At 44.0% G+C, this 16,881-nt stretch overlaps 1 protein-coding gene across 4 annotated transcripts in view; it reads left to right on the top strand.

Moving 5' to 3' along the window:
• Window positions 1–16,881, top strand: part of Zgrf1 (zinc finger GRF-type containing 1) — a 72,608-nt gene that overhangs the window by 29,661 nt on the left and 26,066 nt on the right. For all 4 annotated transcript variants that reach the window (XM_063260640.1, XM_063260638.1, XM_023564346.2 and 1 more), the window contains 5 exons: window positions 17–202; window positions 5,749–5,872; window positions 7,981–8,450; window positions 8,789–8,927; window positions 9,410–9,594. In XM_063260640.1, the coding sequence (XP_063116710.1) occupies window positions 17–202; window positions 5,749–5,872; window positions 7,981–8,450; window positions 8,789–8,927; window positions 9,410–9,594 (1,104 nt within the window). The remainder of the gene's footprint in view (window positions 1–16; window positions 203–5,748; window positions 5,873–7,980; window positions 8,451–8,788; window positions 8,928–9,409; window positions 9,595–16,881) is intronic.

Below are 16,881 nucleotides of genomic sequence, written 5' to 3'. Positions count from 1 at the left end.
CATAATTTGCCTTCAGCCTGTTGAGTTTCAAGGCCATCAAGTGACAGGCTCAGCTCGCAGCAGCCTGATACTCAGAGGCCCCAGCTCACAGCCACAGTGGGGTCGGTTTCTGAGCAGCACTAGCAAAGGAGCTCCCTTGGCTGACGTGCGTGTGCTGCTGCCAGAGCTTGGAGGCATGCGGGTGCAGACCAAGCCCTCACAGGTAAAGTAGTTTTCAGAGTTGCATTTTGTGAACTCACTTCCTCTGTATCAGCAGTAAATTCTATAGAACCTACAGTTACAATTTCATGCAAAAGGAATGCAGTAGTAAATTGATAAGAAGCATAGTATCTCAACTCAGATCATATTAAAACAAGAATATTGTATTGGCATTTTGAGTTTGTTGGCATGTGGATGATCAGAACAGTCCTTGCAGCCTGCCTTCAGAACGTTACATAAGCTTAGGGCTTCCAGATTCTCAGCTTTTTATGATTTTTGGGCTACGGCAGTTGGCCTCATAGAGGCTTCCCTGTAGTGGGTCCTCAGTTTGATCTCCTCCATGGTGCTAAATATGGATCATTTCTCCAATCTGTTATTGCTACACTATAATTCATGGTTATTGTTTCTTAGTTTCTTTCTGTTTTAAAAATTTATTAAAAAATTTTTTTGAGAGAGGGTCTTGCTATGCAGTTCAGGCTGGCCTTGAACTCACCAAGTAGCCCAGGCTGGCCCCCAAACTATAGCAGTCCTCTTACCTCAGCCTCCTAAATGCTGGGATTATGGTATGCACCTATTGTTTCTTAGTTTCATCACAAATGGAGTTTCTGTTTCTTATTTCCTGTGTTTCCTTAGAGGACAGTACATTAGACTATTCTGCATTGCAGAGGAATGTCCATTTGCTGTATTTCTCATTTTTCACATCGGTTAATTGTGACCCCAGTTGGATGTCTAGTCGGTTTTCATCCTGTAGGTCATCCTGGGCCTCCAGCGTAGGTGAGGTTGCGTGATGCCGGGTGTCCTCCTGCAGATGATAGGTGCCACTTTGACAGGGGACCATGCCTGCATTCCCACACTGGGCAGACGGAGGGGTGAGGATCGCCAGTTTCCAAGCCAGCCTGGGTGACCCCATTTCAAAAACTTGAACCAAAAAACGAAGCAAAACATTTAGCTGAAAGTGTGTTCCGCTGTGTACCCATCGCCTGTCCCAGACACCTAGGCCGCCCCTATGGGCATCGTGATAGCACTGCGGTGATCCGAGTGCACCATGGCAGCTTCGGTCCTGCTGTCTGTACTCCCAGGCGTGGCCAGCGGGGCCATACGATAGACTGTTTGTTTTTGTCTTGGTACTGGGGTTGAACCTGGAGCCTTTTTCTGTGCCTTCTTGCTGTCACTAAGTTGCCCAGGCTGGAAGCAAATTGCCCAGCATACTGGAGAGCAGGTGTGCACCTCCGCATTCAGCTTAGTGTCTTTCCAGCCCTGTGTTCCAATGTGTTTGCCACTTCCCTCCTGTAGTTTTTTAGTTTCCAGTTTTTGCCCTCCTATGTGTGGATATCCAGTGTATTCACACTACTCCTGAAAGAGGCTTTTCTGAGACCAGAGGAGTGGGTGTGGTGGACAAGGGGGGCAGGGCTGCGGGTTCTGGGATAGAGTGAGGGGAGGGCAAGCGGCAGGTCTGCCCAGGTCCCTGGAGTGGCTGCTGAGCAGGGAGCACCATGCGTGCGCTCAGCTCCCTCCCTAGAGCAGGGGGAGTAAGGCAGCCCTGTGCAGGCCCCACCAGGGCTGAGCAGTAAACAAGCGGAGCCTGGAGTCCGGATGGAGGAGGAAGGAAGCCTTTGTGTCCCCAGATTAGGTTTCTGGAGGAGGCAAAGATGGATCTAGTTGCGCGCGTTTGTCTGTTTAGATTACCTAGCGAAATACCTCCACTTGGGTGGCTGCAACAGCAGAAAAGTGTCTACTTCCAAAAGCGTCAGCCTTCCCACCAGGCTTTGGTTGTGGGGTCGGGGGAGGGCACCCTTTCGTTCCTGTGTCAAGACAGGCAGTGAGGTCCAGGCCCATGTTCAGCCTGCAGTGCGGCCCAGGCCCGCCGCAACTTAGTTCTCACTCACATGAAGACAGAAACACATCCCATTTCGAGTGGCCACAAGGAGGGCAGTAGTGACTTTGGCAAGAGCAGTTCGAGTGAACAGTAAGGGTAGAAACCAGGTTAGTGAGAAAGTGAGGCTGTAAGAAAACAGTGCACCCTGAGACCATAAAGTGAAGTGAAGTCATCAGACACGTGGTCTTCCATATCACATGGCTTCTCTTATGAGAAACCCGAAGTATAAATGAAAAGTAAAATAAAGGATGGATAATAGGAAGCAAGAGACAGGTCATCTGTGAAACGGCAGGGACCAAGAGATGGAGAGAAGGGAAAGGGGAGGAAAAGAGGATGGTGAAAGAACGAGCATGCCTTATGTACCCATCCTCCTCCTGAATGGGACCGTCATAGCCTGCAAACCTGGACTGATAAAAGGAAGTATTAGCTGGGCGGGGGATGAACCAAACAGACTCCAGGAAAGAGGAGTGTATTTGGACCGGCAGTCAGGCATTCTTCCAACAGGAGTTCTTAAGCAGTTACTTAGTGTAGCACTATCAAGGCAGGCTTCTTAACTGAGCATGGTAATCTCAGGAGGCTGAGGCAAGAGAGCCTCCATGAGTTCAAGGCCACCCTGAGCTACATAGTGAGACCCTACTTCAACACCCCCCCTCCCGGAAAAGGATTGTTAAGTTCAAGCCCACCTGGGCAACTTAGTAGCTTAGCAAGTCCCTGTCTCAGCAAACAAAAAATAAGTAACAGGGCAGAGGACAGAGCTCAGTTCGGAGAGCCTGGGTTCAATTACAAATACTGCAAAAGAAAAGCCTTTTTGCTCTCGTCGAGCTTAAATTATAACAAAGGAGACAAGCAATATGCAAATAATTGCAGTGTGGAGCACTAGGCAGCTGTGCAGCAAGGCGGTCGGAAAGGAGCAGGGGCCTGCCGAGGTCTGGGAAGGTGCTGCCGTCCAGGAGAAGCACTGCAAAGTGGAGGCAGGGGAAGGCAGGCCAGGCTGGGAGGGCGGGCAAGGAACTCGGAGGGAGGAGGAGGCCCAGGAGGGCGGGGCTGGCCGTGCAGGGCCACATTAATGTTTTAAAGAGGAGAAAACCAAGCAAAATAAAACAGTAAAGCCAATTAAAACAAACCAGTAAAAGAGACATAGGACTTCAAAACAATAGGAAATCAACAATGGCTACCATAATGCCTCTTGTTCTCTTCAAAATAGCTACAGACACCTACTTCAGGCATAGTAAAAATCAAGCAAAACAGCTCAGAATAGAAGCAATAAAAACAACACAATGAATGTAATAAAGCACTTCAAAGCAAGATAAGAGTACATCCATACTGGCTACATAATATATCTTGTTATTTTGAAATAGCTGTCCATGCCACTGGATATAATAAAAACAAACCAAATAAAACAATGAAAATGATACAGGACTTCAAAACAAGATAACAGGGAATTAACAATGGCTACACCTTCAGAAAGAGATCCCCCATAGATGCTATGTTGCATATTGTTATCCTTTGGTTAGATGGTCAGACTACTGGCTTTAGACCTGTAAAGTCAGTGAAACACTAAACACTATAAGCATTAAATTGTATTGTACCTTGTTAGGCATCATCGAAACCTGTGTTTCTCCAGATCAGCCAGTGGCTTATGGGTTGGGGTGGGGTGGAAACATTGGCTCTTGTTTCCTAGCCTGTGAGCTGGAAGAGGCTGACATCTGTCTCTCCCCTCAGCGGCCTCCACATGGTTCCACTGATTCTCAGGGAGGGCTCGCTTCTTGTTGACTTCTCCTCCCTTGCGGTCTGCTGCGTTTTGTGTTTATGTGTAGTTTGCTTGTTTGAGACAGGATCTCAGTATGTAGTACAGGTTGACCTTGAACTCACTAGGTAACCCAGGTTGGCCTCAAAGTCACGGCAATCTTCTGTTTCAGCCTCCAGAGTGCTAGGGTTATAGCCGTGTGCTACCACGCCTATCTCCAGTGAATTTAAATTTTAGAAAGAACTCTGGAAAGTGTGAGAGAATAATAGGGAACAGTGTGGGAGGGAAATATCATCTAGCTGCCTAGCTTTGAATCCCCAACTCTGTGGCTTAAAAGCTGGTTGCACTGAGGATGCTTAACCATTCTTTTTTTCAGTTCTTCCAGATGAGGAAAATAAGAGTACAGCACCTGTCTAAACTGGGCACCGTAGCACATGCCTGTAATCCCTGCACTGGGGAGGCTGAGACCCTGTCTCAAAAGAGAGAGACCCTATCTCTAAATAAAAATCAGAACGGGCTGGAGGTGTAGTTCATTGGCAGAGCGCCTCTGGCTTTAATTCCTAGTACTGCAAATGACCACCTCCCACCTCATACAATCATAGAAGGGACCATGGCAAGCAGTGTAGCAAGATAACAACACGCAGTGCCGAGAGCTCGGTGACGGAGTGAGCCGCACAGGGGCCGGGAAGGCTCACCTTCAGTTCTTAGCGCAACGCCTGGAACTCACTAGCCAGTCATAGAAATGTTTAAAAATTTGTACAAATTTGTAAAAAAAAAATTTTTTTTGGCCCCACTGGGCTTTGAACCCAGATCTTCTAGCGTGCTGGGCAAGTATTCTACTGATGAGCTAGATCCCCAGCCCTAAGTGTATACAGGTTTACTCTTTATTGTCATTTACTCACAAAAGTGAAGCATGCTTGAAGGACGTGAAGTGACAAGTGTGAAAGAGCCCTTCCTCTTTGATCTCACTGTTTTCAAAAGCTATGCTTCTCTGGGTGTGATGATGCACGTGTATAAGCCCAGCACTCAGAAGGCTGAGACAGGAGGATCACTGCAAGTTCAAGGCCAGCCTGAACTACAAAGTGAGACTCTGACTTGAAACACCCCCACCATAAAAAAAACCACTTAGTTTGGTGAGTAGTCTTCCAAATGTCATTCCTTAGTGGATGCATGTACAAACATATATGTTAGTGTGATCATGATGTTATAGTTTGAGATGATTAAACTCTGGAAATACAGCAGCAAATGTAAATGCTCTTCTGATGAGGATAGCGGTAACTTGTGTGGCCGTCCAGGTCTGGGGTGTATTTAAAAAGTCACTCCTTTGAGAGCAGCATCTTGAGTTTAGATTGACCATAAAGGAACCCAGACCCAAGGCTGGGGGTGGGGGTAGAGGAGACTATTGAGTTCTTGGGTGTGCAGGGCCTGAGGCTGCTGCAGCTCCAGACATGAACACTGGGGTGGCCTGGCCCAGGGTGGGATCCCATCTTGGGACCAGAAAAGGTTTGAACCGGTTTCATACAGATTCAAATGCCTTATATTCTGTGTGTTTCCTTATTGTTAATTTTACTGAGATTATCCTACTCTGTCCTTTCTGAAAGGAATTTTATAGTTCTTTGATGTTACCATAGTGCTACATAACGTGTCTGAAATAATTGAGGGGTGAAGTCTAAGGAGGAGTTCTTTACCAGGAGCTGCGTCCCCAGCCTTTTCTTTTTTGAAAAGAAATCTTACCAAACTGGCTCAGCGCCTTTGAATTTTTGATCTCCCTGCCTCAGCCTTCTGAGTAACTGAGGTTATTGGGATGTGCACTGCATCTGGCTTGAGATAATTTTTTTTTAAATAGTGATTACTGGAATTCATTTAAGCTGTAAGGGAAGGACGTAAGAAGAGGTCAGTTTGTAATGTGTTTCTTCTTCCTGGATAGATGGCCTCCCCAGAACAGAGGATCTCTACGTGGAGTCCCCCGTCTACTTTTTCTTTGGACTCAAGGCACAAAGACTTGATGGTGGAATTCTCTGAAGAGTCGCTGAGAGCGAGAACGTTACCTGGTAACCGCTTTCTGGGATTGGGATGGTGGTGACAGTGCCACTCACATCTGTCTGTCCAGACAGTATGCCTGTTTTATTTGAGAGATAAACTGCACCAAGATCATCTGACAACCAGATTCTGGGTCCCCTCTCATAAAGGCGCCCCATGCCTTGTGTCCTTCTGACATTTGCAGATTAGCTGTTCAAGGTCTGAGATGTCCTACTAGCTCCCAGCTCTATCTTCCTTCTCCTAACTTCTTCTTTGCATTCCTCTGAAAGTGTCTTGTATCAGTGCTGCTCCCAGCTGCCACCCCTGAGCCAGACCCTGAGCCCTATGGCATCTTCTTGTCCCAAGGCCTGGCTTTTTGCCAACATCTCTGCCATGCCCACCAGGGCCCTGCGCCTGTGCTGAGGTCATGACTGCACTTGGGCCTAGGTGTTCTCAGACGGTGCCTGGGGATCTTGACTGACCAAGCTTCCACTGGGAGGAACTGGATGTCGAGGCCGGCTCTGCCCGCTGAGGAGCTCAGAGGGGCGGCCTGCGTGGAGGATGTGGTCGTAGTGCTCATTCTGTAGGATTCTGACTTGTCTGTTCTCTTTTCTTATAATCACATCAATGTTCTTCCCTTCGATTCTGAAGTTACATTGGGTGGGGGCTGAGGTTGTAGGTAGCGTGTTGTGGCTGTGGGTGGGTAATATAAAAATGAAGAGAATGTTAATGGAAATAGGTCAGTTGGTTAGAGGTGATGTAAATGAATGTAAGGAGTTGGTAGGGGAGGAGGAGGTGCCCGAGAATCAGTGAAACGGCCAGGCCATAGCGTAACAGGGATTTTCACAGCTGTGCTGTGAATCTTTCATCTCTTTACTGGAGCTTTAACTCTTCTGTCTTATTGCTTGATCAATTTATTAGAATTACAGTGTAGCAATTTATAGAAAATATTTATTGGCTCACTTACCTACCATTCTTTTACTTTTTAAAAGGTTTCCCATGTACCCCAAAAAATAGAAATGTTGTCAGAAAGGTAGATTATTATAGAATAGGAATCTGGAGCTTTTTTGGATAAAAATTTTAAGCTTATGTAGTTCCCTTGTAGTTCAGTTATTTATTCAACAAGATATTTGTTGCTTCTTACATTTAAAGGGTCTCTATGCCAAAGTTGCAAATAGAAAATGAATTAGAAAACTCATTAGACAGTATCTTCCATGAACTTATCAGAAGTATACTCTTCCTACATGTATAAAGAGCAAAAAAAGCTAAAATCTTTGTGCTAAGGATAGCAGAATAGTTCATGAGTGTGATAAATATGTAAAGGAAATTACAGTCACATGGTCATCATCAGACCATGAATTTCAGTTTCAGGAGAAGAAATAGAAAATTGCTGTCAAGAACTAGATCTGGAGCCAGGCGTGGTGGCTCATGCCTGTAATCCCAGCACTCAGGAAGCTGAGGCAGGAGGATTATTGCTAGTTCGAGACCAGCCTGGGCTACAAAGTGAGCTCAAGGCCTGCCAAAAGTGTATAGAGAGACCCTGTCTCAAAAAGACCAAAAAAAGAAGAACTAGATCTGGGTCCTTGGCCTGCCTCTGCCTCTCGCAAGAGATGTAACTTTTGTGTTAGTGTCATTTCACCTCTAAATGAGAGTGCATCTAAATGCATCTTTGCTTGGCCTGAAAATGCTTTGAAATCTAAGGTGCTGTGTAAATATAATGTAGCAATTTGGTTAAAAAAAAAAATCTCTTGGCTAAAATAGTAAAAGAAAAAAGATTTCAAGTTTATCAGAATTTTAAAATTTTGAAAATCTATAAACAAGCCTTGAAATCCTTATTTATTTTGTTTTTCTGAGACAGGGTCTATGTAGTCCAAGCTGGCCTTCAACTCACTGTGTGGCTCATGCTGGCCTCAAACTCCTGGCAGTCCTTCTGCCTCAGCCTCCTGAGTGCTGGGATTGCAGGCTTATACCACCACACCAGACAGAAATTCTTGTTTTTGAGATTTAAAACTATTAATATTTTAAAAGGAAAGAAAATGCAGTATTTGGTTTTGCTGTTGTGTGGAGCCCCATTGTTTTCTAGAGCAGGGCCATGACTGGTGGTTCATTTTTATTTAGTCTGAATTCTGCTTTCTTTCAGGAATGCAAAGATTTAGTTCTTTGGAGAACTTGCATTGGCCACCACTGGGGAGTAGAGCGCAGGCCCCGCTCACCACCTCGCCTATAGCCGAGCCAATGCAGGACCATGCTCCCTCCTGGGTCAGGATCAGCCAGGCACCTCAGGAGTCCCCCTTCCCCCCTGTGGATGGAGACCCCAGGGCTCCTCCTCCGCGAGCCACCCCCTTCCCAGCAGAGTCCGCGGGCCTCTCCCTGCTATTCCCCCCGAGCAAGTGGCTGAAGTACCAGAGCCCGGCTCCGCGAACCCTGCCCACTGGGGATCAGGGAGCCCTGGAGGTGACCGCGGATGGGACCAGGCTCCAGGGCGCATCAGACTCCACGTGCGTGCAGATGCTCAGGGCTGCGTTGCATAGGGGCCCAAGGATCACACCGAGGATACAGGAGGCGCGAGGAGCAGCGGGGAGCCCCGGCCACGGGAGGCAGGGCTGCCAGGTAAGTGCCCTTTCCAGCTTCCGTGGAGGAACTTGCACACTTGAAGAGGAGCAAGGGGTTTGAAGCCGAACTCTAGCTACAGGCCCGCAGGTGCCCATGCCGTGCCAACTGTGCATGTGCACTGAATGAGATTAGCGCTCCGCCATTCCGGTGCAAACTGAGTGCTGCCGTCCTCGGTGCCCGGCGCTGCGAGTGCTGCTTTGCACGCTTGGCTGGAAGTCAGTTTTGTTGGTGGGATCATTGTTAGGATCACTGACAGAGACAGATGTCTGGAAGCAACACTCGGTCACAAACGGTGATTTCCGAGTCCTGCCGTGACCTAAGCTCTCCTGATGTAGGAGATGAGCAGCTCCGAGCTGTGCTTCCCGAGTGGGCAGAGGCTGGAATCGGCTCCTCTGCCGCGGCGGCAGACCTGTGTGCCCGCGGTGTTCCGGTCCCCTGCGCACTACCGGCAGACCTTCACAGCGTGTATCACAGGTACCACTGGGCCAATTGATCATTGCTGCAATGTAACGCCGTGGGACCACGCGGAAAGGGAATATATTGCATGTTTTTATACTACAGTCTCCACTTGAGGTTGATTTTCCAAGTTTGTTCTAGTTTTCTATGCTGACGATTCTAATTTAAGGTGCTGGGCTCCGACTTGCAGTCAGCCTGCTTAGCTCTGAGTGCTGGGATTACAGACCAGTACCAGTGTGTGTGGCTTTGTTTTCATTTTTTGTTTAAAATGGAAGCATTCCAAATGACGTTGTTAAATGGAGGGGAAAATTATAAGTATGATATATAACTAGATCTAAATATTTTGAGATACAAGGACAAAACTCACCTTTTAAAAAAGGGTGTTCGCGGAGGTTCTAGAAGACTGTTAAAAGACTGTTCTCAAACATGGCCAGTCAGAGCACACATACGATCAGGTGGGTTGTTTCACATTTCACTGCAGCTCCCCCTCTCTCTTGCAGAACATCTGAATATACTGCTGTTCGGCTTGGCCCAGCGGCTGCGCAGAGCCCTTTCGAAGGTTGACTTTGCGTTTTACATGTCAGTTAAAGAGGAAAAAGTGAAGAACATGGAAGGCAGCTTGCCTTGCTGTCACCACAGGGAGCCTGCGACCCTGGTCATGGCTAGGAAAGAGGGGCCAAATAAGGTACTGTGGCCTTCCCATCCTCCCGGGGCTCCTATGGACGTGGCCAGTGTGCCACTGCTTCATGGTGGGCTGGGCAGGGAGGCTGGGCCAGCAGCTTTTCATGAGGCTCTAGGCCACAGAAACATGAGTACAGACCAGCCTTGGGTTGTTTCCAGGTGTAGCTCCTGGCCTAGCACTCATGGGCCCTGCAGGGCTCAAAACCCTGGGATCACAATAAAACAAAAATTATTATTATTTTTTAAATTTTATTTAAGGAGAAAAAGAAAAAAAAAAAACAGAAAAAAGGTACAAGTTATACAGAATTTCAAAAAAAAATAAACAGTGGGAAATCACTAGTTAATAGATTACATATTGTCATATTAGAAATAGTTGTTCAAGTTACAAAATTAAAGCATATAAAGTGGACATTCAAACACTGAGACTGCAAACAGTTCTGTTCAGTGATCCAACAAAACTCAGTAATCTGGTTATCTATCTTATGCACTTAAATATACATGCAGTTGTATCCTTCAGAGCACTTTCTTTTCCTCTCTTTTGTACAATGACAATTACACATTTTGGGTTTTATTACTCCCACAGTTCTTATTACTTGTTTTGAAGAGAATAAAGCCAAATGTGACATAATAAAACAGAGTCAGTCAAATCAAAAGGATGGACATAATACATAATGTAAAAACAAAATACAAGGTGATCAACAGTGGTTACCATAATGCCTCTTTGCTACCTTAAAAAGAATTGCCTATATCATCAGGTATAATAAAATTGAACAAAACAGTAAAGAACAAAACCAATAAAACCAAAACATTGGAGACGTTACAGGACTTCAAAAAGAAGATAATAGTCAAACCAGAATGGGCGTCAAAATGAATCTTATTGTCTTCATAGTTGTTGCTTATACTCTCAAACTTGGTACTATCAAGCAAAACAGAATAGAGGAAAATCAGTCAAAACAAGATGGTGAGAGCAATACAGGGTTTCAAATCAAGTTAATAGGAAATCAAAGTGGGTTACTATAATATATCCTGTTATTTTTTTCCCTTAATTAAAAAGATAAAAATAAAAAAGTAAATAATAAAAAAAAGAGATGAGAAAAAAAGAGGACATAACAACAAAATAGCACAGGTCAAAACATAACAATTTAAGCAAAATAGTGTTTCACCACAAGATATCCTGACATAAAAGTAGTTATCCTGACATAAAGTAGTATTCTGACATAAAACTAGTGTCTCTTTCCTTGAAACCTTTGAGTATAACTTCATATATTGTAGCATCAAACATATCAAGACAATGTAAAACCATTCAAGAGAATGACAGTATTGCAGGGTATTTAGAATCAACTAACAGAAAATGAACAATGGTTTCTGTATAATCTCCTTGTCTATAAAAGTTTTTGTTTATATTATCACATATAAAACCCAATAAGATACAACATGTTAAGACCGATGGAGACAGGACAAAAGCTTGATGGGACTTCAAAACAAGATAATATTAAATCAGCACTAGCTATTATGATGTCTTGTTTTCTCCAAAATAGCTGTTCCTACCATACAATCTTCTCTGCCTCATTTCTGGTGAGCTCTTTTTCTGTCATTTGTTGTCAGTTTGTCTTCTTCATTTCTCTTTCTGCTCCATTCATTGTGGCCTCTCTGCCACTGTTTCTGGAATCCTGGTACTTTTCTCTTTTAGAATGTCCTGCAGTATTCTCTGTAGAGTTGAATTGGTGGTTGCAAATTCCCCTAGTTCCTCTTTATCCTGGGAGCACCTTGTTTTTCCATCAATTTCTAGGGACAGTTGTGCAGGATATATCAATCTTGGCTGGAGGTTATTAACTTTCAAAGCTTGAATTATTTCCCCCCACGCTCTTTGTGATTTGATGATTTGTGCTGAGAAGTCTGCTGTAATTCTGATGGGTGTTCCCTTGTAAGTGATCTGTTTCTTGTCTCTGACGGCTTTTGATATTCTGATCTTATATTGGATTTCTGGAATTTTGATTATTATATGCCTGGGTGTAGTTCTGTTTGGGTTGTAGATGGCTGGGATCCTGTATGCCTCATACATCTGAGTATCTTTACCTTTTGCTAAATTAGGGAAATTCTCTTGGATTATTTCTGTAAATAGCCTTTGCAGTTAATTTGTTTATGTCCCTACTTCTTCTTTTACGTTCTTAATTCTTAAGTTATAGACCCTCTTATCATCTTCTAGCCTTTGTATTATTGCTGTTTGTTTCCTTGTTATTTTTAAGAAGTTTTTCGTTTCATGCTCCCACATTACAAATCTGTCCTCCAGTTCAGATAATCTATCCTTAGTTTCTTTCAAGCTGTTATGCCAGCTTTCAATAGAGTTTTTAGTTTCCTGGTAATCTCTTTGAATCTGCTTCACATATTCTATGTTTTCTCTATTTTCTCCATCAAACAATTCTCCCCTTTTTTGCTGTTCTTCCATTCCACCATCTGTGTTTTCTTGGGTGGTGCTTAGCATTTCTCTAACTATTCTACTTATATCTTGCTTTACTTCATTAAATACTTCACTTATGAACTCGTCTATGAGGCTCCGGAGATATCGCTTTATGTCTATTGGTGCTGTGTCTGATATTGCATGTTTTCTGTACTCATTCTCCTTTGCATTTACCGTTCCTGGATCAGTGTTCTCAGTATTGGGGGCCGAGGACCCTTTCTTGTTGCCTCCCCTTCAGTGTACTAGGGAGACACAGACTTGGGCAGCCTCTGCTGGGCCCATCCCTCCAGATCAACCTATTGAAGGCTTCACGGCTAGCGTGCACCGCCAGGTGCTGGGACCTGTTTGGGCTAGCCTACTGTGTCTTAGTCCACGGCGTCACCCAGGCTAAGCGCTCCCCACCAATCCCGCTTGAGAGGGGAATATGTGACTAAAGTCACTGCAGCATCCTATTCCGGCTAGTCTGCACAGTCCCAGAATGTCCTCTGTTGGAGCCTCCTAGTCTATGGAAGGGTCCTCGTTCCTCTCACTCACCACAGGTCAATGCAGGGCTCCCCCCCAATCCCACTCTCAACTCCGTTCGCGATTCCCGCTCCGAGAGCTTTTGCGTCTCTGTCCCTGCCATGCCGATTCAGATGCAGCGGCGGCGGCAGGAAATTCAAGCCGCGGTTTCCAGAGGCATGGGTTCCAGCTTCCACACTGAGATTTTATCTGTTCCGGTTATAGCACCGGAATGGCATTTCCAGTTGGTTTTTCTCAGCTTAGTTCGTTCCTGGGTTGGCAGGGTATATCTCCCCTTGCTTAGGACTCCTCACACCGCACCATTCCTGGATTCTAAGCTGGCTATCTCAGAGAGCTTCCATAGCTGCTGTTATCTATCCACCGTGTTCTCTCAGAAGTCAACAAAAACTTATTCAAATGAAAAGAAAAGAAAAAACATGAAGACAGCTGTGCATGGTGGCACATGCCTGTCACTTAGCATTCAGGAGGCTAAGGCAGGAGGATAGCTGCAAGTTCAAGGACCGCCTCAGCTACAGAATGACTTCAGTGCCAGTCTGGACTACACAGTGAGACCCCAAAACCCCCCTCCAGTACTAAAACAGTTTATTGCATGGTAGTGGACAGAGCAAGGTGCAGAAAAGAGATTGGTAAAGCATGAGGGCTGGGCTGGCGGCGGCATGCCCATGAGGGACAGAGGGAGCTGGAATGAGTCTGGAGAGGGGGCTGAGCTGGGCGAGCACCCCCGCTCCACAAGCCTGAGTGACTGGTGTGGACTAAGGCACCACATGGACAGTCTCTGCAACCCAAGACCCAGAGGTGCAGGCTGCAGCTGTTCTGCATACAGCCTCCCTGTGAGCCAGTGACATCAGTGACACAGGAGCCACACCTTCCTCCTGCCCGCACTTTCCATCCAGAATAACACTGTGCCATTTTCTGCCATGGGACACACATCCCCTTCCTCATGTTGATCTGTACATTTGGCTTCAAATTTGGTTGTCAGCCAGGCATGGTGGTGCACCCCTGTAATCCCAGCACTCAGGCGGCTGAGGCAGAATTATCACAAGATCAAGACCAGCCTGGGCCACAGCCTGTCTCAAAAAACTGGAAACAAAGCAAAACAAAAGTTTCCTTTCCTCATTTGCCACCAAGGTGCTTAGTCTTTCCAAGGGAGCTAAGGCCGAAATGGGGTGAGGCTCTCCCTCATCCAGTGACTGCCGGCAGCCCACATGACCTCCACCCTTATCCTGCACCACGGTGAAGTGGAAGATAGGATCAGTGGCCCTCATTAAAGCTGCTGTGTCAGTGTGAACCTTTTTGTCCTAGATTGTTTGCAGAGGCCCTGGCCAGTGTCAGCATTGTGAGTCTCACCTGCAGTGCACGGGCTGGTGGCGCTGCCCAGCTGAAAGAAGTCAGAAACAAAGGAGAAAGAATCCGAGGTGTCTGATGATGACACAGCTGTGGTCTTTTTGACTAAACCTCATTTTGTAACATGTTCATTAAAAACAACAGAAGGAAGAAGAAGAGAGATAGGAGGGGAGGAAAAAAAGAGGAAGAAGAAAAAAATGAAGAAAAGGAGAGGGAGAAGAAGATAAAGAGGAAGAGGGGAAGAAGATGAAACTGAAGATGACTTAGTTGTCAAATCAAATATTCATGAGAGCCAGACATAAGATCGTCAGTTCGATTTCTAGTACCCAAAAAAAGCATTCATAAGGAATGGCATAGCCAGATAATAACTCCTTCTGCCCAACTTTGTGCTATTTTCTTTCTTTCTTTCTTTTTTTTTTTTTTTTTTTTTGTCTTTTTCTTTTTTATCGGTACCAGGGATCAAACTCATGACCACACACTTGCAAGGCAGGCGCTTATGCCACTGAACTAAATCCCCAGCCCCTTTGTGCTATTTTCAAGATTACTTGATGAGATGGCTGCATGTGCATAATGATGCTGTTGGTCTAAGGTTAGGTTACAGAACAGAAAATGGATTATTAATCGACTTTCATTTTAAAAAGTCAAACTCTATGTCTGTATGCACACTTGCATGCTGTGAGGAACAAGGATGGAAAGGAATAACGTCCAGGTATTTTTTGGAGTCGTCAGGCTACATTTCCAGCTGTCCAGTACACAGTCTTTCTCCAGTGAATCAGAGAAACAATGCATTTTATTCCTATGCAGGAAGGCTGTTCTTTTTTTTTTTTTTTCTTTTTATCGGTACCGGGGATCGAACTCATGACTGCCTGCTTGCAAGGCAGGTGTTTATGCTGCTGAGTTAAATCCCCAGCCCCGGCTGTTCATTTTTGAATGTTCACTGTGTATTCATCTACAGTATTACTGAATGTGGTTATTAAGTCTAGAAATCTTTTGGTAGTGGTTTTGGGGTTTTCTATGTAAAGTAGCATGTCATCCAAAATAATAATAGTTTAACTTCTTCCTTTCCTATTGTTACTCCTTTTATTTTTCTCTCTTGTCTAAATGCTCTGGCTAAAGTTTCCAGAACTATATTGAATACGAGTGATGATAGTGGTAATCCTTGTCTTGGTCCTGATTTTAGAGTGAAAGCTGTCAGTTTTTGTCAATTTTGTGTGATGTTTCTCATAGATGGCTTTTATCAGATTGAGATAAAGACCATCTATTCCAGTTTTCTGTATTTTATCATGAATGAGTGTTGCACTTTATCCAAACCTTTATCTGCATGTATTGAGATGATCTTAAGATTTTTGTCCTTGACTCTGTTAATATGTTGTATTACATTTATTGATTTCTGTATGTTGAACCATGCCTACATCTCTGGGATGAATCCCACTTAGTCATGGTGTATAATCTTCTTAACGATTTGCTGCATGGTTAGTCAGTGTCTTATTGAGGATGTTTCCATCTGTGTTCATTAGGGAGATGGGCCTGTAGTTCTCTTTCTTAGTTGGATTCTTCTCTGGTTTTGGTATCAGGGTAATATTTGCTTCCAGGAATGAGTTTGGGAGTATTTCTTCCTTTTCATTTCCACTCAAGAAAGTAGTGGCATTAGGTCTCCTCTAAATTTCTTGTAGAACTCAGCAGTGAATCTATCATGGCCTGGGCTTTTCTCTGCTGATAGACTTTTGATTACATCTTTGATTTCATTTGGTGATATTGGTTTATTTAGTCTTTCTGTATCTGGATTCATCTGTTAATTCGTATGTATCTAGAAATCTGTCCATTTCTTCTGTATTTTCCATCTTATTAGAATATAAGTTTTCAAAGTAGGTATTGATGATCTTCTGGATTTCTGCAGGATCTGTTGTGATTTCATCCTTTTCATTCCTAGTTGTATAGATTTAAGTCTTTCTTTCCTTTTTTTGATAAGGTTGGCCTAAGGTTTGTTGATTTTATTTAATTTTTCAAAGAACCAACTCTGAGTCATCCATTCTCTATATTGTTTTTGTAGTCTCCATTGCATTAATTTCTGCTCTAATTTTTATAATTTCCTCTTGTAGGAGCTTTGGGTTTGACTTCTTTTCTAGTTGAGGTTCAAAATTAAGTTGTTTATTTGAGCTAACTGTTTTCCTGATATATTTAACTGCTATAAATTTTCCTCTTAAGACTGCTTTCATTGTGTCTCACAGGTTCCAGTATGTTGTACTGTTGTTATCATTCAACTGTAAATACTTTAATTTTTTCTTTAATTTCATCTGTGACCCACTGGTTGTTCAGTAGGGTGCTATTTAATTTCCATGTGTTTATGAAGTTCTTGTGGTTTCCTTTGGCATGAATTTCCAACTTCATTGCACTGTGGTCTGATAGTTTGAATAGGATAATTTCAATTCCTTTGCATTTGCTTTAGCATGTTCTGTGACCCAGTATGTGGTCTATTTTGGAGAATGTCCTGCCTATGTGCAGCTGAGAAGAATGTGTATTCTGAGGTTGTGAGGTAAAAAACTCTGACATCTACTAAGTCCATTTGTTCAAAAGTTTGATTTAGTTCTACTATTTCATTATTGAATTTTTGTCTAATCTGTCTTTTTGTGACAGTGGGGTATTGAAGTCTCCCAAAACAGTTGTATTAGAGCTTATTTAATTTTTCATGTCTGTTAATAATTATTTTATATACTTGATTGCACTGGTATTTGTTGCATATATATTCATAGTTGTTATCTCTTCCTCTTGGATTGTTCCTTTTAAGGATATAATGATTTTCTTTCTTGGCTTGAAATTCACTTTGCCTGCAAATAGAATGGCTACCCCTGCTTTTTTCTGGGTTTCTGTCACATGGAGTATTGTTTTCTATCCTTTGTCTTTCGGTCTATGAATTTCTTTTTGAATTAAATGTGTTTCTTGTATACATAGTGTTGGATCTTGGTTTTT

The sequence above is a fragment of the Cavia porcellus genome, unplaced genomic scaffold (assembly GCF_034190915.1).
Source record: "Cavia porcellus strain 051 isolate PalLab524CR breed Dunkin Hartley unplaced genomic scaffold, mCavPor4.1 scaffold_14, whole genome shotgun sequence".
Lineage (NCBI taxonomy): Eukaryota > Metazoa > Chordata > Mammalia > Rodentia > Caviidae > Cavia > Cavia porcellus.
Note: the sequence above shows the minus strand (reverse complement) of the source record. Positions and strands in the feature narration are given on the sequence as shown.